Here is a 20,611-nt window from a genome sequence, read left to right on the forward strand (position 1 = left end):
CGCCCTCTAACGACACCGTCGGCGGCATGCGCCTATGAGATCTTCTCCAATTCCCATCAAGTGGGGGCGTGTCAACTGATAAGAGGGCTCGATCGACTATACCTCCCGCCTCCTCGACTCTCCCTGGCAACTAGTAACTCCCTTCCCAATCTTCCCACCATGTCCACCGCAACTGTCACCGAAGCCACCCAGCAGAAAGTCGTCGTGACACCAGACGAACAGCCCACGACGCACATCGCCGCCGACGCCGATGCCACCTTCCAGGCGACGGCGCGGGGAGACCGAGCCGGAACGCTGAAGTTGCGAGGGATCCCAACCTTTGCCGACGCCCACGAGAAGCGCAGATGGATGAAAGAGCACATGGCCGCGGCATTCCGCTACTTCGGCAAGCTGGGATACAGCGAGGGCATTTCGGGGCATATCTCCATGCGGGGTAAGTTCTCTCTCGACTCGTCGACGTACGGCATGCGCTGTACAGAGTATGTACGGTGGGACCGCCTACTGACGCAAGACCAGACCCCGTCCTCCAAGACCATTTCTGGATGAACCCCTACGCCAAGCACTTCTCCGCCATGAAGGCCTCTGATCTGGTGCTGGTTGACGCGGACGGCTACGTCGCCGAGGGCGGCAACCAGGCCCCCATCAACGAGGCCGGCTTCATGATCCACTCGGAGATTCACAAGGCGCGCCCGGATGTGATCGCCGCCGCGCACACGCATGGCGTCTACGGCAAGACGTGGAGTACGTTTGGCCGGCCGATCGAGATGCTCTCTCAAGGTATGTGCCCCTTCCGTTGTTCTTCCTTGCCAAGTTGGGCCGGCTGACGAGGGTAGACGCGTGTAATTTCTACGGGAAGTTGAGTGTGTACGACGATCATGGTGGTGTTGCATTGGCCCAGGAGGAGGGGCGACAGATCGCCGAGGCGCTGGGAGAGGAGAACATTGCTTGTATCTTGCAGAATCATGGGTATTTTGTTCCTTTCACTTCCGTTTGTTCTGTGTATGGGACGACGACTGATGGGCCTCTAGATTACTCACTGTTGGCCGCACGGTGGACGAAGCCGCGTTCCTTTTTTCCAGTTTGGATAATGCGTGCCATTCGCAGTTGATGGCCGATGCAGCGGCGGCAAACGGCCTGCCGAAGAAGATTATCCCTCATAACGTGGCGCAGTATACTGCCGATGCTGTGCAGAACCCTGTGAGTATTTTACTTCGTGGAAATCGGTATTTTCTGACCGTTATTAGCATAATTTCTACACCGAGTTCCAGCCCGAATTTGACCTGATCGTTGAGGAGAGCAATGGACGTGTGCTGCAGTAGTGAGCTTGTTGGCTATTTCTGGTCATTATACTTTCAGACATAGTATATAGCAGAAAATATGGACTTTAAATTGGTATGGCCTTCTCTATCGAATACAATTTTCGTATTTTTAGCATTGAAACGTATACCAGTTGTAAGCGCCATAGATTCCCCCTCCTGCACCGCTCACCCCAACCATTGTCCCGAACACTTCTGCAGCATGGCCCGCACCATCTATCTCGCTGTCCTGTCAAACGGTCCTCGACCAGCTCACTTCTCCCTCTTTGTCCCTACCTGTGATATGGGAGTGATGGGAAAAGTCATCCACGTGACGGGGAACCCGGCAACGGGATTCTTCCTCCAGTTCAAGCGTAATTACGACTTGGCGACTTCGGAATACAGCAAATACCAGCTCATTCCCATTTCTCGAGTGGATGACCCGGCATGTCAAAAATACAGTGGGCAATGGACAGCCGTCCGAGGATACAATCGCCCGGGATCGTCTGGAATCCATAGCGACGGTTGTGCTCCCTCCTGGACGCAGTCCCAATCCCTTTGATCCATCTGTATGTCCACCATATATGCTTTGGTGACCCCTTTCCTGACCATAATATAGGCCCCTAATTGCCAGGATTAGATGCGTGCTTATGTTCATAAGCTCGTTGAAGAAGGCTTAGTTGTGAGCAGCGCAAGCGTCGTTGTACAGAATGCCCCAGGTGTATTGTAAACCTGTTTATTCCAGTAAAAAAAAAAAGATTATATGAGAGCCGAATACCTTGGCTCTGTATATATATATATATATATATATTTCCCCCTTTGCTTTCAAGGGTTACCAAATAGGAAGCATTATACATTTTGTTTAGGGCTACTGACTTCCAGTCTAATTATCAAAGGGGTCTATGTGGCATATGCTCCAAATCAGGAGACTTGAGTCACATGTCACACTTTTACTCAAGGTATATCGTGATAAATGTACAATATATTACAAAATTGCTACCACAATGAACATCCAGGTTCGTAACCAATACACAACCCCAGGTGCACCACGCCGAAGAATTGTTCAAATTATATAGGAGAAAGGAATCCCACATTCCTCATGCATTTGTTGACAACCCCGAGAAACAAGGAAACTACCTATTGGAAGTAGTATTCCGGCGAAACATGGAGATAATCCCTTTTGGCCTGTTACCAGTGGTCTGGTTCGCCGCTGATGCGTTGTGCTTTTCCAAGAACTTCTTCATAACACCCGTTTGAGGGATTTCAGATAACTTTGCGATCTCCTTGTCTGCATTGTTATCTAGAAGCAGTTGTACGGCTGCGATGGAGCCATCTCTCACTGCTAGTTGGAGCGGCAATGTTTTATTTTTGTCACGTTGGTTGACTTTGGCTCCCGCGCGAATCAAGGCCCTAAACTTCCCTTTCCATGAGTCATTGTCCACGAATTGCTTGACGAGAGTCATAAGGGGCGTTTCCTCGCTGAGTCCTCTCATGGGGATATTGATATCGACTACCCCAAGCTTTCGAATTAGCAGTTCCATAAGTTCCACGCTGGCGGTAGCGGAGGCCGCATAATGAAGACACATCATCCCTTCATCGGAGTATGCCCATAAATCTGCCCCGCTTTCTAGAAGTATCTCGACAATTTCTTTGTGGCCGTGGCGTACTGCTAGCATCAGAGGGGTCTCACCCGATGCAGATCTCTCATTAACATTTGTGTTCGCATTTCGTAGTAGACGCGTGACGTCCTGTACCTTTCCCTGCGAGGCAGCAATTATAAGAGAATCTCCTTTGTCACCGGGCTTTACACTCTCCGCTTCCTGACTTAGATGCTTTCCGATGCCATCTAAGTTGCCATAATCTATTGGACGAAACAAACTGTCTTCAACAATAGTGCCATCATGGCTGACCTGGAATGACTGGTCAGACCCGGATGGCCTGGGAGATCGAGCCAAAGAAGAGCCAATGGAATCCCCAATGGAATCTCGAATTGAATCTCGTATTGAATCCCTCGGGGGACTAGACGGGGTATGAGGGACTGTGTGTAGGACCCTTCTCAGGTTCTCCAGGCTTTTTTTGACTTCTCTAGCCTCCGGTCGAGTGTTCTTGTTAATGCGCAAAGTACGCAAAAGCAAGTCGGCACAATCTGTTAGAAACTGGCCACTGTAGCTTAGGTTACGGGTTGGCAGCTTCCGAATCCATTTTTCAATATGGGGATTCAGTTTTGGCGACTCGGCACTCCCTCTATTAAAATAATCATGGTCATCTGCACAGTCCGTAACCTCATCCTCTTCTTTCAGCCTAAGTTCATCTAACTTTCGAAGTCCTTGCACCCCGTCCAGTTTAAAGGCAAAAACACGGACTAAGATACAGCCGAAGGACCAGATATCACTTCGTCGACTGATCTCTGAACCGTGGAGAACTTCCGGCGCTTGATAGGCACCTCGCATCTCCTTCAGCTCAGCCATAGTGTCAGAAACAGATCGGTTGGGTATATAGTGTTCGCTATGTCGACGTCCCGCGCGACTAATAATTACGGAGTGCCCGAAGTCGGTAATTGCCCATTTCCCAATAGCAGACCGTCTTGGGTCACGGTCACGGTCACGGTCAACATACACTAGTATATTAGCAGTCTTCAAATCCGCATGGCAGATGTGAGTGTCAGTGCTGACTCCCGCATGTAGATAAGTTAGCGCACCGGCCAGGCCTATCAATTCTTGGAGTAGTTCGTCCATATCGCACTTGTCTGGTGGTAGCAGTGCCCCAGTCAGAAACTTATCAAGATCCATTTCAGCCGGCGGTAACAACATATGACACTGTCCCTCAATATCAATAGCCGCTAAAGGGAGAACAATGCGCACATTCTGATTATCGCATTTCTTGATCCAGTTAAGGTTGAAATTTTCCTTATTATAGGCTTCTTTAGACTTAAACAGCTTGCGAGCAACATGTTTCTCGGCCTAGGCGAAAAGTCAGTGAAAGAGATGGCATATTTACGAAGCTCATACCGGGTGAAAACCATCCCTAGAGTGATAGTGCCCAATAGCGATAACTTCTTTAGTGACGTTTCCAGACCCTCCACCTCCGCAGATCTCGGATTCTGCCGCTAGAAATGGTAATCTCCAGCCCACCCCCGCTATTATAGTGTCGCCTTCCTCGATATCGATCGGGCAGAAATAGTATCGGTTGTCGAAAAACCTAGATCCGAACACAGGCCCCAAAAAATCATCTCTTCTCAGTGTCTGTATATCATATCCCCGTATGTTACTATCTGTTCGATCCTGCCCGGCGGAGCCACGATGCGAGAAGAAGATCTCATCAAAGCGCGACCAGTCTTCCCACCCCACGTAGATCAGAATTGAGATTGTCTGCAAAAAGTCCTTGTGGATCTTTTCGACGAACAATAGGAAGGAACCATGCCACCACTCTCCCAAGACGAATACCTCGAGGATTTCTGGGGTCCAAATGCGCTTCAGTCGGTCCCGGGGGGCGAACCGATCTGCCCCTGATTCGATAGCGTTGGTTAACTGTTCTAAAATGACTTTTTGTAGATCCCGAATATGTTCTTCTTGTGGTTCCCAAGGTTGGGACTGTCGATTCACGGAATCCATTTTCCCCACGGGATCGAAGAGTTGCTAGAAGAGGGGTGGAGACACAAGACTAGGCGCGCTTCGGCTGGGAATTGCCGTCAGCAAAGGAGGAGCTGAGAGAAAAGGTAGTAGTCGCATGTATATAAGATACCAGCTGGCTTTGTAGTTTATTGATAGATTCATGAGGGGCAGAGACGCTCCCGCTGGAGATGTCTCAATGACGGCAAGAAGGGCGTCAAAGGAAAGCAGAGCACCCGAGATGAGGAAGTTATGAAGACAGATTGCTTCTGTCTGTGGCTTCGCCAGCAAGGATTATATACCCAATAGCAAGGGTAACATGTCTACTCAGCCACTTCATTTTCCCATGGTAATGGTTAACAGAACTAGCAGACACGGCATACATCCAGCCACGTCATCCATCCAATGGGTTTGAAGTACCTCGTTAGTATTCAACTTTAAGTCCTGATTGATTGGTTGATAATTTCCGTCCAGGTAAGTCATGCTGCCAAAGACATCACTAATATGGGGCTAACAAGGCCGGATGGCGGGAATTGTCATGATAATCAGGAAAGAAATAATGAGAAAAGAAAACACTCAATACATGGATAATAGCAGAATACGAGGTTAGGTGAAAAGGCAAAACCGTAAATTAGCCTGTGCTAGGTCCGGAGGAGCTCCTACCTAGTACATTCATTAATTCCGTAGATCCTTCGACACGGTCATTTCTGCATATCCACGATTTATAAGAAAGAAATAAGCCACGTACTGGATGGTAAAAGACAGTACTTTTCAAGAAACTCTCTCTATATTCTCTAATGGAGTCACCGTCTCTTCGACTTCAGCTTCTCTGTCTCCCCCGTGTTCTTGAAGCCTCCGGGGGTGCCCCACAACGCTAGAAAGATGCTCTAATACATGCACAGACGTCCTTGTATTGACTGTACAACTATTAGCACCATAGGCATATAGCAAAGCAGCGGATGGGCGCAGTTCTTACAGATCGCATCCATCTCTTCCAGACTAATTTCCGCTGTACGGCTTGGGACCAAGAAAAACACAAGGAAAAAGGCAAGTGCGGTGAGACCGCTAAATAGAATGGTTAGGACAGTTCTACTCCACATGGTCGATGCAAAATGGTGCTTACGTGAAAAAAAAGAGCAGATTCGACTGGCCAAGAAGATTAGTCGTTTTCGGACCAGAGTCCTTTGGGGCGAAAGCGCTCGTCAAAGGTGGCACGAAGAGAATCAAAAGACTCAGGCCAATAAAATTCACCATAACACTGAAGCTCATACCAACCTCTATGGAATCAATATTAGCAACTTTGTATCATCTGTTCGAATGAGCGGCCGTATGCTTGCCTCGAAAAGCCAAGGGAAATACTTCCGCGCTGAATGTGAATGGAACAGGTCCGGCACCAATTCCGTAAAAGAGAGTGAAAACCCCGATTATAAGGGTAGCGACCAGGCCTATTCGAGCGCTGTCTTGACTTTGAGTAGTAAGACGGAAAAAACCAGCGATCATAATAAGGGTAAAAAACATTCCACCGAGAGAGTATAACAAAAGGATCCGGCGACCCTTCCGGTCGATCCATATATAGGCTGGGATTGTAAATAAAAAATTAGTTAGGCCAAATCCTGTTTGATATCAGTGTCTGGGCCATGTGTTTGGAAAATATCGTTTACCAAGGTTGAGCCAAGCAACACGGTCATCCATTGGATCCTTACAATTCACACATTGTGGGTTTGACGAGTCTTTGACGGAGGCAAACAAGGTCGAGGAATAGAAAGAAAGGACATTGATCTGCAACTTAGATTAGAATCCATCATAGGCATACCATGGAGTATAGGTCACTCACTCCGCAAAGCTGCTGGGCTGCCATTACCAGAAACGCAGCGACAACAGCTCGGCGGTTGCGTTGGACAGTGAAAAGAGCCCATACTCTCTGTAAGAAATTCTGATCCTTGACCTTTTTCTGATACAGATCGTTATCCCACCATCGCTGGGGCCGTTGACCATCAAACAGCTCGGTTTCTATTTGCAGTTGGCTGTGGATGTAGTATAAGTCTTTTGCCGCCTGTATATCAGAACCCCGTAACTGACGAAGACTGATAAAGGCCTTTGCGAATTCTCCATTCCGAATTAAAAAGCGTGGGGATTCCGGGCATAGAAATGCCAGAACGAGGAGGACCAGAGATGGGACCGCGGCGCTCCCCAAGAGAGCCTCCCAGCTCCGCCTACAAATCCAATAGCAGAGGAATCCTACAAATATCCCACTAGCAAGTAGTCAATAGCGGGAATATGAGAAGGAAAGCGGCCGGAACTCATGTAATTGTACTTACAGCGTGTCGAATAGTTGCCACATCATCAGAAGTCGACCTCGCAGGTGGTTGGGTGCTGCTTCCGCCGCGAAAACAGGAGCAATAGAGGCTTTCGCACCTATCTAAATTGATCAATTCATGATTATGTGTTCATTACGTATTTCACGTGTGTACTGTACCCCAATCCCAAGTATTAGACGACAGATCAGGGTATGCCACCATTTCTCACACCATGCCGACCCTATGGCTCTAAGTTAGTGTTTCTTTCTTTCTTTCTTTTTTGTTTTATTGTCTTTTTTCAAATTGACGTACCAAGTGCACCAATGGCACAAAAAAATGCCGATACAGAAAGTGCATAGCGGCGGCCAAATATTGACTCTTGCAAAGGATCACTAACCCACGTTCCGCTGTGCGCCTCATTAGTCCGTGCAGAATATCCGGATCTTAGATTCGACTCACATAATGCTTCCTGATATCCATGGTGCCGCGTCGGTCAGACAAGTCATATACATTTGATATGTGTTGATACAGAAATCATCTGACGAGTCGAGGAGGAGCGAGCACTGCCAGCCACGCGAAGCGGCATTGATGGTTGACTGTTGCCACCCCCTTCACGGGGGGTTAGCATAAATATACCGGCGGAATGAGATATTTATGGGAAATTACTGGATGATCGCTGCGCATGCAGTAGTGAGGATGATTACGTTCATCTCCTTCGTCTGGTGGAAGATTGTCGATTTAGCCTCTGACTCTATGGCACTCTTTTCAAGGGCTGTCACGTCAGGGTTATGTATATTGGTCGGGTACTGTGCTATGAGTGCCCCCTTAGCGAGTACATCAACATCGACCACATTCCCAAGTTTGTGCCGGCGGTGAAAATTGCAAACGTCTTGTATCAGCTCGCGATGACCCCGCTCCCTCAGCGGGTTGCGGATGCTGGAAATAAGTCGAGTTTAGCAGGATATAAACATTAAATGGGATTATTCAAAGCATCGGTAAGCGAGCGGAGAATGGCAAAGGAAGTGGGATTTACCGTCGTTCTGCAGAGACGCCATTCGTTCCATTCATGCCGACAGACAGCAGGTGTGCAGGGACAGTTATTCCAGCAATGTTCTATGGATGCAAGGGAAGAGTAAGCTGTTCTTTGTGCAACTATAATCTAACTGCACGAGGATTTCAGTATTCGCTATGCTTCGTCCCAATCTAAATAGGTAAGAGTGTATTTCACACTCAGCTACAACAAACTGGACAGCATTTATCCCGTAGAATCATAAGAAGACTGAGGCTCTCATCCACCCACGAGGGCAGGGAGACGGCTATCCCATGCTCCACTTGGCTGAAATGCCTTCGTGTTCTTCATTAGTTCGACAGGGGGTGGTAAATATTAGTGGAACCGCTCTCGTTTCAAACATGGCAAGTCCCCGCTTATGGTCACGAGCAGTAGTACTCCAGGTGGTTTCTAAATACTATCTATGTTCAGTACAATGGTTGCCATCAAGGCCAGGCCTCCTCGACAACGATGATCGAAAAAAAATGCGCGGTAAAACAACGCCGCACTCTTTGAGATCCAAAGGCATGTGAAGCTTTCGAGCCTTTTAGAACGAATTAATTGTTATATTAATAAGAGAACGCGATTTTTGCGCCGTAGACGGCCCGATCCATAATATTTGGCGAATCGCCAAGATGATCTATACCATTTTGTGACTATACTCCGGAGTGAGTTGGGGCCCATCTCCGCATTTTACTGACTATTTGTGGGGTATTAGTGAACCACAAAGGAGCTAAGGGACGAAGATCTTACATACTTCTAGCAAGGTCACCAATGTGCCACCCAGTAGGTTTCGAAAACCTCTCTCATTCTATAGCGATCCCCAAAAGATTCTGAAGATGCGACAGATGTCTTATTCTTCCCCTTTGTACTTTTTTCTCTTAATCTCGGGTGTGATCGAGCCCCATGAGCACGAGGCACCACACTCTCCAACCCCGGCGCCAGTGGCTGGGAAGCTGAGGGTAAATACGGACAGAATCTCCCCCTCCCCTACTCCAGGCTAGTACTGGCCCAGCCGCATCGGTATCATTGGTGGCAATGGCCTCCCATGGCTGGTGTCAGTTGACATGGGTATCATTAGCCTTGCGCGATAATAGGCAGACGGATTTATGTTTAATAAACATCTATTTGACAACGTGTCCAGGCAACCCTTCGCTTCCCTGTTCCACCCAAGGATGGTGGGCAAAAGGGGGCGGGCGAAAACACAGTAGTGATGGTACCGACAACTCACATCTCATCAATCAGACTGGTGTTTAGATCCATGCACGTTAAGGGATCAATCCCTGTTCCTTAAACCTACTGAAGTGACACGCTCCGCAATCGAGTGATAGAAACCGAGCCGCATCAGAGTCGATCAAATCTTACATCCACGTGTGATGACTGACTGCTATAACCGCTCTATCCCATCCTCTTTTCTGTCTAAACTTTCTTAGTTGAAACCCAGAGGGATAAAAAAAAAAAACAGTTTCTCGTGATTAATCTCACAACACAGCTAGCGGTCTTCTACGCTTGGCAAACGACCTAATTCTTCACGACGTTTCGTCCACTGATACGGTTTCAAAAATCTTCCCAGCATCATGCTAAACGTCATAAGCGAGGCTGAGGCAGGCTACATCAAAATGGAAAAGTTAGAGGCTCGTCTGTACTTGCTATTCGGGTACCCCATCAAAGTTCAGGTATGAGCACTGCCACCGCGAGCTCAGCCGTCTCACTCACACTCTTCATAATAAAGCATATCAGCAACCGATATTATTTTGAAGCTCCCAGAGAAGTGACCAGGGTAAACCCCCTGCCCTGAACTGTCGTAATGGTGGTCTCAGACGCTGATCGCTGACTCGTGGGCTGTGCCCCCAACTGTAGGATGAGATCGCGTAAGTGTCCTCAGAGTCTTGTTTGATGCAACCATTATCAATTGACGTCCAATCGGTGCAGTGACCTACGTGATTAGGCCATTGTGAGCTAGCTGGCATTAAGATGAAGAGGGGCTTGAGGACGGCTATTTGATGATTCAATGCGAGAGCAGTAAGGTGCATGTATCTGTTAAATAATGTTTAAAAATCTAGCCACTGCGTGGTGGCTGCGATCCCGCTATGCATATGCCGTCGCATTCCCAGGCTGCGCCCTAGAGACGCTCATGCCTGGCGCTAGGCTTTTCAGGTTTGCCTTTCATGAAGCCTTGTGTACGCGAGTTCTCCTGTGAATGAACTCGGGTATAATAAATACAGCCCCTGATAGTTACTAGATCTGTTCTAGAAGACAACATGGAAATCCATCCATCGATCCATGAAGTCATTTTCTATCGAAATGGATCGTTTTGCTCCTCGCGCTGACCAACCCCCTTCGCCTCCGATCAGTACCTCTGGGCAAAATATGACAAGTCCCGAGTCGGACTATTATAAATCAATTTCACCGTATCTCCGCTATCCAGTGTTCACTTCCTTTCCAGGGGAATCTGACATATACGTTTTTGATACTACACCGGAGGCGAACGCGTATTCGTTCACCAACAGTGAATTATTCGAGTCTCACATCGCGAATACCCCGAAGCCAGACACTCGAATAGTGTCAATATGCTGCCGGAACTCTGTGCGTCCCTTAGGCATCACCGAGCAGGCCCTGCTTAAGCTCATGGGCCTGTACGATATTGATCCTTCTTTCTTCGACTTGGCTCTTTCTTTCGGCTATCCGCCACAGATCTCCGATGCTGGTCATGGAGGCATGACCGTGAAGCAGAGAAACAGCGGCGCATATGGTATTATTACCCCCTTGGCTCTGGTTGAATACATGGGTGAAGCTAACTTTACAGATATGCATTATCTCTTTACTTATGCAGAAGATGACAATAAAGGGGGAGCAGTCGCATGGAAAATCCGCCAAGTTTGTGTTTTCCAACGTTACGACCCATCAGAGTCGGGAAATCTCTGGATTTTACTTCACGCAAGACCTCAATCGAAGATCCAGAGACAAATAGAATACACCCTATCAACGACTCCTACCGCTCTCCTCGGATCGTGGTCGTCTATGCATCTGCTAGTTTTGTCCACCTACCTAGGCGGCTGGCGCTGGTGTATTCGAAACATAGGCGACGAGATCGAAAAGACTGTGTGTTTCCAGATGACTCCAGATACTGGCCAGTAATTTAACTTGCCGCTAGGTGGATATTGTCCTTTATCTAGACCCATCTGACCCGCGAACAGGGAATCAAGAGGGTGGACGTTTTCAGCTTCTCAAAAAGCAGTACCTGGACGATAGACTAGTTCCACTCACTGCTCGGCTAGGTACTGCTTTGACAACTTTGCGCCAGCTAGGGAGGCTTAACTCATCCTTCCACTCTAGGGGATTCTCAAGCGATGAAGAATTCCAATCTTTGGCTGGTGATCTAATGCGCTATATAAATACACTTGAAGGGCATCTTGAAAGTGTTAAGGTGTTGGAACGAAAGGTTCGGAGCATAGCAGATCTGGTGCGTCACATGGAAACCACACTGTTATAGTCCGCCATTCTTCGTGAGCTAACTTTTTATTTTTTTGATGTAGCTGGCAGTTGTCTTGACTGTGGAGAACCAAGCCGTGAGTATAGGCATCAACAACAAAATGCTCGGTGTCAATAATGAGCTGGTCAAACTCACCAGCAAATCTTTGGATGACAATGCCACTGTTCGCACCATAACACTGTTGACTTTGATATACCTACCCGCCAGTTTTGTCGCAGTGAGTACCCAAACCTACCACGATATATCCACATTCCTCTCTTATGATACCCTAACCTTCAAGTAGACATTTTTCGGGATGAACTTCTTTGACTACGGCGGTGGAGAATTTGAGATGTCGCATCGATTGTGGATTTTTTTCGCCGTAGCCATCCCCCTAACCATATTTACAGTCGGGTCCTGGTACTGGCTCTCTCGTCGTCGGAAGCGTCTGGAACCGTGGGCGCGATAAAAATTGGAGGGTGGTTTTGGATGTTTGGGGAAATACGTACAACAGGCGTTATGTGTACAGGTCCAGGCTTGGTTTCAACCATGCAGTGTCTATCGTGGCCTTTCGTATCTTTATAGATTCCTAAACTGATTATCAAATTACGATTGATGTGGGAGCTACCTTTCCCATGTGATTAAATAATTATCCTACATTCTCTGGCTGCGCATTTCCGGATGTCTATATTTTGAGGGCTCTCCCTGAACGTGGAGTCCTTATAGTTGTCATTTTCAGTTGCGCAATGTTCCGGCATAAGAGACCTGGAGCCAGTGGCTTAGTTGTAGCCGTAAGAGTATAGATTGTTGTCTTTAAAATGCTGGACTGAGAATACGAAGTATGGAATTTGTTTCCAAGATTGTCTGGTGGAACCTGAGGACATGGCATACACGGTGTACCGGTATGCAACATTTTGCAAACACGTTCTACCTACCGTCCATAGCCAAAGTTTGTGCCGTATTATATAGTCCTGATAGTCGCTTGATTATTATCACTCTGTCAAAGGGCGACACGCGCGACTTTTGCGTCTACCACCTCTGCAAATGTGGCCATATCTCTAGCCCACCATGTTGTCCCTTCCTCTCAGTCAGCTTCTGCTACTGAACCTCCTGATATATGCCATTCTAGATTTGCCCACTTGCAGAGCCACTGCTAATAAACAAAGGAGGAAAGTATTTTCTCTAGATCTCGATCCGAACGAATTTGTTTAGAGAATAAGGGAAGGAAACCTGATCGTATATATTTCCATCCTTCACGGGTATATTATTCTCCAAACTGCAGGATATACAGCCGTCGGATTTTTCAAGTCTGTAGAAGGCCCTAATGTGGGATAAAGAATGAAAGCCACTCCCTGTTCGAAGGGATGCGCATAGTATTGTAAGTACACTCCATTGATTTGTATACCATGGACGATATCTCGAACGGCTTGATGCTTTCTTTCGCCACGTTTCATAGTTTCTTAGTTTAACAATCATCTCTCGGGTTAGTGACTGCTGTCTCCTTCGGGTCAAATGTGATAACAAGACATGGGCACTAAAAGTCGTGCACTTTGCGCATGGAATCCCACATTTACCAACGAGGGGTTTCGATGTATCCTACCCTAGCATGATCTGGCTTTTAGCCTCCTCTACAGTCTATAAGTCGTATATACGAGGAAACAAAATATCGAATAACTGGATTCCTCACAGAAGTAACTCAAGGAATACCAGCTGCTATAGACAACCTCCAGAATTGTACAAAAACTGTTCACCAACCGCATCTATTTGGGGTCATTGGCGACTCCAAGTACAGCTTCCGCATAACTGAGGATGGAGAAAAGACTTTCGATTTTGAAGCATCAAATATGTCGTGGATCCGCCAAGAGCTTAGGAGGAAATAGTAATTGTTGAAATCAAGCTGGAAGATAAATCAGGCATTGGGAAGTGATAGATCACCAGTATGATCATTTAGGCATGAGGCAGATGAAGTGACAAAGAGTACAGGATGTATTCCCGATCATTGGCTTTCTGCGGTCGAGAGAGTGTTGGGCTTCCGGGCCATATAGTCCAGTTCCCTTATTAGAACTAGCGCGGAGTTTTTATGTGAACTAAAGGATACACAATTCTCCTTCTCGAATACCTTTCTCGGATCCGCTGGCGCATGTCCAAAGTACCTACGGTTAGTAGGACCAGAGATGTATGTCAGCTGAATGTGGTGGTATATCGACCAGGCAGAGAAATGCTGTCGTACATAGCACATTCCTGTACAGATGACATTCTTACAAAACGCTTTTAAGAACATTATTCAAGTGACCCTATATATCAACCAGTATTAAACTGCACAAAAGGCTAAATGATACCTACAAAACCCGAACCCCGAAGGCTAGCCCTATTCCGCATTTGCCCCTTGATGGCAAATTTTCCTAATGCCCGACCCGACTCCGACCGATAAGACCCGGGTTAGACGAGGGAATAGGATCTCCGTGCAATTGCTGATGCTACGTGGATGGGTGGGCTTGGGAGTGGCTTCACCAGCGTCGACCATCGCCGGATCTAGTCTGTGGCTTGAATGGTGTCCCAACTGCTACGTATCTGCTTGCAATGAATCGTGGAAAGACATATTTTCGTAGAAAATATACGGTGAATTACTGAGGTTGGTGGTTTCGGGCAGAGCGCTAGTGCATCACAATGGCGTCAACGATGACTACACGACTCAAGAGCACGAACTCTCAACACATAGTAAATCAAATTCACATACTTTTAAGAGAAGGTTTCATTCAGTAGTCATAAGACTGATCCACAACCTAGGAAATCTAACTGAACCATACCCCAATCCATCTAGTTCCAAACGTTGTCATCATTGATATGTAGGTAGAATTGTTCTTTGATGCTTTGCATCATGGCGTAAAATAACCCAGTCTAACACAGTAGTAAAGAAAAAAGATACTGCCCGGGGTTCTGAATACTGCCCGGGTCCTTTCAGAACCCCGGACAAACATGGATATCAATAAGTCCGAACCCGTAAACCGTTAAAAAGATGCAAACTGTCTAGCATCGACATGGGAACATAACATTGCGTGAAAACGTCAATGAGGCAAAAAGGATTAATGCAGGTTGCAAAATCACCAAACGCCAGTGACAAACCAGTTGGTTGGCACCTTTCTTTTTTGAGCTGCTTTGCTCTTTCCGTTTACTCGATGGCAGCACCGTCGCCGTGGAGGACGGGGTTAACCTTGGGGTTCCACTTGAACTTGAATTCCTGGCCCAGTTCCTTGCGCACGGCGGCCTTGACGGCTTCCAGCACGTTGGGGAAGACGCCAAAGTTGGCCGGGTTGTTGTCGTCATTGACCGCGCCCTGGAACACACCAGTACGGACCAGACAGGTGTTCCAGCCATACATGTTACCACCGCAGATGTCGGAGGCTGGGTTGTCACCGACCATGTAGATGTTCTGGGGCAGACGGTTCTCGTTGTGGATCTGCTCCATCCAGGAGCGGAGGACTTCGTCGGCGTAGGTATAAGTGGCGCGCTCGGGCTTACCGTAGACGACACGCTCGAGGTCGACACCGGTCAGAGCCTTGTACTGGGCCTCGATGGAGATGCGGAAGGCGCCCTGGGTGAGACGGGGAGGTCCCTTGTGGTCGGTGGGAAAGACAAGGTCACCCTGTGAGAAGTAGACGGGGATGCGAGAGGCGACAGGGTCCTTGGCGCGGGTGAGCATCTTGCCATCCTCGGCGAGCAGCAGATCGATGACGAGCTGCATGTCGGTAGCATAATCGCGGGAATCGGCGAAGACCAGGATCGCGTCGAACTTGACCTTGGAGAAGTCGCGGGGCTTGGCCTCGGCGCGGTCCTCCTCAGAGAAGCATCGCCAGGGAGACACGGTAGGGTCCCAGGCAAGGATATCCTTGGGGTGGACGACGTTCTTGAAGCCGTAGTTCTCGGCGACCTCACGGATCTTCTGGCCCTCGCCACCGCAGACCAGGACAGTCTCGTAGTACTCCGCCAACGCCTGCATTGGGGTGTGAGACTGGATGAACTGGTCGGTGGAAATAGGGACCTCAAGAATCTCGGAGAGCTGCTCGCAACGGGCTGTCTCGGTCTTACCACCACCGTTGGTCAGGAGGATGTAGGGGATCTTGATACCGAGCTCGTTGTCACCGTTGAGCATCTTGAGGGCCTCCTTGGCCTCCTCGATGGGCTCGTTACCGTGAGCCAGGACACCGTCAATGTCGAAGGCGAAAGCCATGTTCTTGGCAGCTGCAACCTTCTCCTTGGACATATCCTGAACCTGAGAGGCCAGGATATCCCGCGAGGCTCCGCCGGCAGTGACGACAGACGACAGACGGGAGACGCGGGGAGAGCGAGGGATGGGGAGAGAGGTGCCGAAGGAGTTGCGAGAACCCCGACGGTCCCGAGTAGAGGGGGAGATGCTCAGGTTGTGCATGAATTGAGCAGCATCACTGATGGAGCTCCGGGTGGCCGGAATCTCTACGGTGTTGTTGGCATCATGGGGGATAGGGAGAGATCCAGCCATGCTGCCACGGTCTCTGGGGGAGTGAGCCCCAGTGGCCGGAGCGGCCTCAACACCAAAATCAGCGTCGTCAAAGCGAGGCATAGTGTATAATTTCCAGTCAATTGGATCGGTTTAGGGGACGGAGGACGATCGGAGGGGGATCGTCGTGATATGAAGTAGGAGGATGATGATATCACTTATCGGAGAAAGACAGCAGAACCGGTAGTCAACCTCCTGGATAGGGGAGAGAGGGAATGAAGAGAGGAGAAAAGGAATGAGATATCTAGGTAATAAAAGAAAGAAGGAAGAAACTGGATGGAAGCTGGATGTACCGGATCCTAATATACTTTTGAGCACCCAGAGGGAGGTGGCGGACGGAGAGCCATTGACAAGCCAATCCGATACAACGCAGGATAAAAAAAATTCATTTTTTCATTTTGAAAATAATAATAATGATAATAATTAGAAGCTAACTGATACGGATAATACCAGAGGTATCATCATAGCCAGGCGAATTATTTAATGGATGCAGCCGGACAGGATCCACCGGGACGATTCCTAGGAATTCTCGTGAGAAATTAGGGCTTGGACGGAAGAGGAAGTCTTCCACCTGGATGCTTGAACATGAGGAGTACACTATACCCCCATAGTTATCATAGCTATCAGATAATTGACAGTCTTCAAGTCATATTTCCCTATTCTTCATCAACACTCATATTCTTCTGCGGATTTTACCCTTTATCTTCCAAATCCCCTGCAGCGGACATGGCCGTCTGCGCACTACATCCCTCTCCCATTATTGGCCACACCCGGAATGTCCATGAACACACTACTCAAGCAGATCCTCCTTCGGCCGGCCATGGGCAATCCTGCTGCGCCTTGACTGGCCAACCCGTCCGGGAACCGCGTCTGAGATCGATGGAGCCGATGACGATCGGGCGGGCGACGGCGGGTCAAACGCTCACGCCGTTTCGAACCCAATGATGTCATGATGGGTCTTGTTCTTCGGGTGTAATTTGGTGGGTGGTAATTTTCGGTAAGGGATTTTGTTAATTACCTGGGAAATGATTATTATCATGAATTATTTTCTTTGATCGCTGGAGGGGAAGAGGGGGAAATGCGTCATGGTACAGAGAGCTCCGGAGCTGCTGCTACCCATGCGGACTCCATCATAGAAACCATAGTGATATCAACCAACTCTCCAAGGCATTGGGAAAATTGCTAGAAAATACAAATGAACCAGAACCAGGCAGATCTGGTAAATCTACTCAAACCCTCTCTGGAGGGAAGATGGCAAAAATTCAGTTGGCATGCTTGTCGCCGCCTTCGTAGTTACATACATGTCGTACCCCCACCATGGATGAGAATCTCTCTTTTCCTCCCTCTTCGGCTTCCTTCGATCAACCTGCCATACCTACTTACCCCTCAATTGTCCGGATCTGAACTCCTGACGCATTATATATTCCATTGACTTCATCTTCTTCCTCCAATTGTCTTTTACCCTTTCCATATTTTCTATTCTTTCATCTTCCCCCACCGCCCAATTGATTACCCCTCACCATGTCTGCCGGCAAGTCCTTTACTCTCAGCAACGGCGTTAAGATCCCCGCCGTCGGCTTCGGTACCTTCGCCAACGAGGGTGCCAAGGGTGAGACCTACAAGGCCGTCACCTGTGCCCTGGAGACCGGTTACCGCCATCTTGATTGCGCCTGGTTCTACCTGAACGAGGACGAGGTCGGTGATGCCCTTAAAGACTTCCTCCAGAAGAACCCCTCCGTCAAGCGCGAGGACATCTTCGTCTGCACCAAGGTCTGGAACCACCTCCACCGCTTCGACGATGTGCAGTGGTCCATCGATAGCTCCCTGAAGAAGCTCAAGCTCGACTACGTCGACCTCTTCCTTGTCCACTGGCCCATTGCCGCTGAGAAGGAGACTCAGGAGAAGCCCAAGATCGGCCCCGATGGAAAGGTATGCGCGAGACCCCTTATACCGCATCCATTGAGTTACCAATGCTCACCCTTCGCAGTACGTAATTCTCAAGGACCTCACGGAGAACCACGAGGAGACCTGGCGCTCTATGGAGAAGCTCTACGAGGACAAGAAGGCTCGCGCCATCGGTGTCTCCAACTGGACGATTCCGCAGCTCGAGCAGATGCTCAAATTCGCCAAGGTGAAGCCTCACCTCAACCAGATCGAGATCCACCCGTTCCTGCCCAACAACGAACTGGTCGACTGGTGCTTCAAGCACGACATCATGCCCGAGGCCTACTCGCCGCTGGGCTCGCAGAACCAGGTGCCCACGACTGGTGAGCGTGTCAGCGAGAACGCCACCCTCAACGAGATCGCCAAGAAGGGCGGCAACACCCTCGCCCAGGTGCTCATCGCCTGGGGTATCCGCCGCGGCTACGTTGTACTCCCCAAGAGCTCCAACCCGTCCCGCATCCAGTCCAACTTCCAGAGCATCGAACTCTCAGATGCCGACTTCGAGGCCGTCAACAAGGTTGCTGAGGGACGCCACTTCCGTTTTGTCAACATGAAGGACACCTTTGGCTACGATGTGTGGCCGGAGGAGTCGGCCAAGCAGATGTCTGCTTAGATTTTGGCCGGGCAGGGTGTTTTTGGGTACTATTATATAGTTTTGTTTATTTATGCCGGACATAAGTACATGGTCGAGAAACGTGTAACGACGATACTTCACGATTCTGGTGTGTAAGTCGGTTACAGACTGGATCCTGACACAGAGAGCTATACATTCAAAAAATAGATCTTTGCATAAGACGCGATGGGGAATATAAATGACATACTGCGTAGACATGAGTATGCAAAAAACAGAGCCAAGAGGATCAATGCCAATCAAAGCGAGGGATCAAAATACCAATAGTGAATCAAAATGGTACCATACCATCCAGGTTGTAGACATGCCAGACAGCATATGCATGCATATGGGGACTCGTGGTGGATACGGAGGACTGTCCTCCATGCAATGGGAGCGGCAGAGATGATGACGCTAGGTTCGCTAGCGAGCAGGTCGGGAGAGTATCAACCTGGATTTGATGACTTTGTATGAGACTTATCTCCTCTACATCGTTTTAATTATTGAGATGTGATACATTTCAATAACACAGATACTGTCGGTATATACTACTAAGTACGGGCGTAAAAGTTGAACCTCTACGCCGGATGCTGTCTGTACAAGCAAATGGACGGAAGCGCAGCGATGACATCATGTCGGAGAAAACCGGAAAAGAACCGCCGGTGGGCAAATCCGGAAAAGCCCTAAAACACCGGCTTCCCAGAACGGCATAGCTCGGCGATGCTAACCCTAACCACCATTCCTCTTTGGTACTCTTCTCTTCTGCTTCCCCTTCAGGAGAATGACGTGGGATGACTGCCCACCCAGTGGAGTCCCCGGTATTTCTCCTGCAAATACCATTGCCCAATGTTGCTGGACTTAGCTCCACTTGTTCCTGAGAAAGGGGGGATGGACCTGTTGGTCAAGATGTGTCCGTACTCCATACACACGGAGTACGGGGTTGCCAGTGGGCAGTCCAAGTATATACTCCGGAGTACAGGCCGTGGTTGGTTCCAATCACCGCGACGCAAATAATAATGTCGTCCAGACTCCTCCTAATTAGCTGCGGTAAAGGTTATTTCCGCGCAACGAAGACCTCTTGAGGGATTAATTTGAGCCTTTTTTTTTGTTCGCGGTTCATCTGGTTATCTCATTTCCCTGGGAGATCTGGTTGGCTGCCATTCGCCAGGGACGCCCCTAATTAATGCTGGCTCGCGTGGTAATGGTTCACTCGGTACCTTCTCCTGCTGCTGCTGCTGCTGCTGCCCGTGTTACGCAGTGATCCCTTAACCATTCAGAGTGATACCGGTGAACTGACTTGGGATGCGACGAATGCCTTGACGTCAACCTCTATCAGGCTCGATCTATACTGCGTACATCGTGATAAGCGGTAGCGATAAGATGGCCTACGTAGTGCATGCATGGATACATACAGCGTACAACATGCACGTTCAACTTTGCAAAACGGAAAGAAAAAAAAAACAAGACCAGCAGACAGCAGGCAAACCTTCCCGATTCATCAGAACCCTGCCAACCGAGCCTAAACAGAGCCAAGTTGGAGGAGGGATGTTCATTCAATCCACAGCTGTCAGGCATGAAACTACGCCAGCCATGGTGGGCAAATGATATCATCATCGCCCTGCCAATTATTTAGTCCCTCCACCGCGATGGAGCCTCACCCTGCAGCCGGTTCTTCACAGGGAAGGCACTTATCATCATCGACAGTTGTGGTTGATGCTATTCGTCGCAGGGCTCCATCCAGCTCCATAGTAAGGCACGGCCGTCTGGGTGTCTTACCTAACTAGATCATCATAACCATTATCA

At 48.7% G+C, this 20,611-nt stretch overlaps 8 protein-coding genes across 8 annotated transcripts; 5 read left to right on the forward strand and 3 right to left on the reverse strand.

Moving 5' to 3' along the window:
* The first annotated feature begins 25 nt into the window (after positions 1-25).
* Positions 26-1,399, forward strand: BDV59DRAFT_188765 (class II aldolase/adducin domain protein). Its single transcript, XM_073691498.1, has 5 exons — positions 26-433; positions 517-777; positions 834-966; positions 1,029-1,197; positions 1,245-1,399. The coding sequence occupies exons 1-5, from the start codon at positions 160-162 to the stop codon at positions 1,317-1,319; spliced, it is 912 nt and encodes a 303-aa protein (XP_073543056.1). The 5' UTR covers positions 26-159; the 3' UTR covers positions 1,320-1,399.
* A 119-nt stretch (positions 1,400-1,518) lies between these two features.
* Positions 1,519-2,025, forward strand: BDV59DRAFT_196569 (uncharacterized protein; the record flags this gene model as incomplete). The annotated part of the gene is made up of 3 exons (XM_073692731.1): positions 1,519-1,728; positions 1,772-1,864; positions 1,936-2,025. The coding sequence occupies 3 exons, from the start codon at positions 1,519-1,521 to the stop codon at positions 2,023-2,025; spliced, it is 393 nt and encodes a 130-aa protein (XP_073543057.1).
* A 403-nt stretch (positions 2,026-2,428) lies between these two features.
* On the reverse strand, positions 2,429-5,080 carry BDV59DRAFT_211203 (ankyrin repeat and protein kinase domain-containing protein; the record flags this gene model as incomplete). The annotated part of the gene is made up of 3 exons (XM_073695751.1): positions 4,304-5,080; positions 2,612-4,255; positions 2,429-2,578 (listed from the first exon to the last, which is right to left on the reverse strand). Exons 1-3 carry the CDS (start codon positions 4,904-4,906, stop codon positions 2,429-2,431), a joined length of 2,397 nt encoding a protein of 798 aa, XP_073543058.1. The 5' UTR covers positions 4,907-5,080.
* Positions 5,081-5,790: 710 nt separating this feature from the next.
* BDV59DRAFT_211207 (MFS transporter) lies at positions 5,791-8,255 on the reverse strand (the record flags this gene model as incomplete). Its single annotated transcript, XM_073695752.1, has 12 exons — positions 5,791-5,828; positions 5,880-5,995; positions 6,051-6,180; positions 6,241-6,516; positions 6,565-6,682; positions 6,738-7,155; positions 7,222-7,322; positions 7,380-7,447; positions 7,513-7,607; positions 7,660-7,809; positions 7,867-8,089; positions 8,234-8,255. The coding sequence occupies 12 exons, from the start codon at positions 8,253-8,255 to the stop codon at positions 5,791-5,793; spliced, it is 1,755 nt and encodes a 584-aa protein (XP_073543059.1).
* Positions 8,256-9,825: 1,570 nt separating this feature from the next.
* Positions 9,826-12,219, forward strand: BDV59DRAFT_211209 (uncharacterized protein; the record flags this gene model as incomplete). The annotated part of the gene is made up of 8 exons (XM_073695753.1): positions 9,826-9,924; positions 9,981-10,028; positions 10,069-10,085; positions 10,603-11,000; positions 11,055-11,350; positions 11,403-11,711; positions 11,785-11,958; positions 12,025-12,219. The coding sequence occupies 8 exons, from the start codon at positions 9,826-9,828 to the stop codon at positions 12,187-12,189; spliced, it is 1,506 nt and encodes a 501-aa protein (XP_073543060.1). The 3' UTR covers positions 12,190-12,219.
* Positions 12,220-14,158: 1,939 nt separating this feature from the next.
* BDV59DRAFT_188773 (phosphatidyl synthase) lies at positions 14,159-16,658 on the reverse strand. The gene has a single exon (XM_073691499.1). The coding sequence runs from the start codon at positions 16,315-16,317 to the stop codon at positions 14,890-14,892; it is 1,428 nt and encodes a 475-aa protein (XP_073543061.1). The 5' UTR covers positions 16,318-16,658; the 3' UTR covers positions 14,159-14,889.
* An 829-nt stretch (positions 16,659-17,487) lies between these two features.
* On the forward strand, positions 17,488-18,911 carry gldB (putative glycerol dehydrogenase (GldB)). The gene is made up of 2 exons (XM_073687167.1): positions 17,488-18,183; positions 18,242-18,911. Exons 1-2 carry the CDS (start codon positions 17,776-17,778, stop codon positions 18,809-18,811), a joined length of 978 nt encoding a protein of 325 aa, XP_073543062.1. The 5' UTR covers positions 17,488-17,775; the 3' UTR covers positions 18,812-18,911.
* A 649-nt stretch (positions 18,912-19,560) lies between these two features.
* On the forward strand, positions 19,561-19,963 carry BDV59DRAFT_188775 (uncharacterized protein). The gene has a single exon (XM_073691500.1). It carries the CDS (start codon positions 19,655-19,657, stop codon positions 19,820-19,822), a length of 168 nt encoding a protein of 55 aa, XP_073543063.1. The 5' UTR covers positions 19,561-19,654; the 3' UTR covers positions 19,823-19,963.
* Positions 19,964-20,611: the final 648 nt, after the last annotated feature.

This window comes from Aspergillus ambiguus (assembly GCF_047715705.1).
Source record: "Aspergillus ambiguus strain CBS 117.58 unplaced genomic scaffold BDV59scaffold_58, whole genome shotgun sequence".
Lineage (NCBI taxonomy): Eukaryota > Fungi > Ascomycota > Eurotiomycetes > Eurotiales > Aspergillaceae > Aspergillus > Aspergillus ambiguus.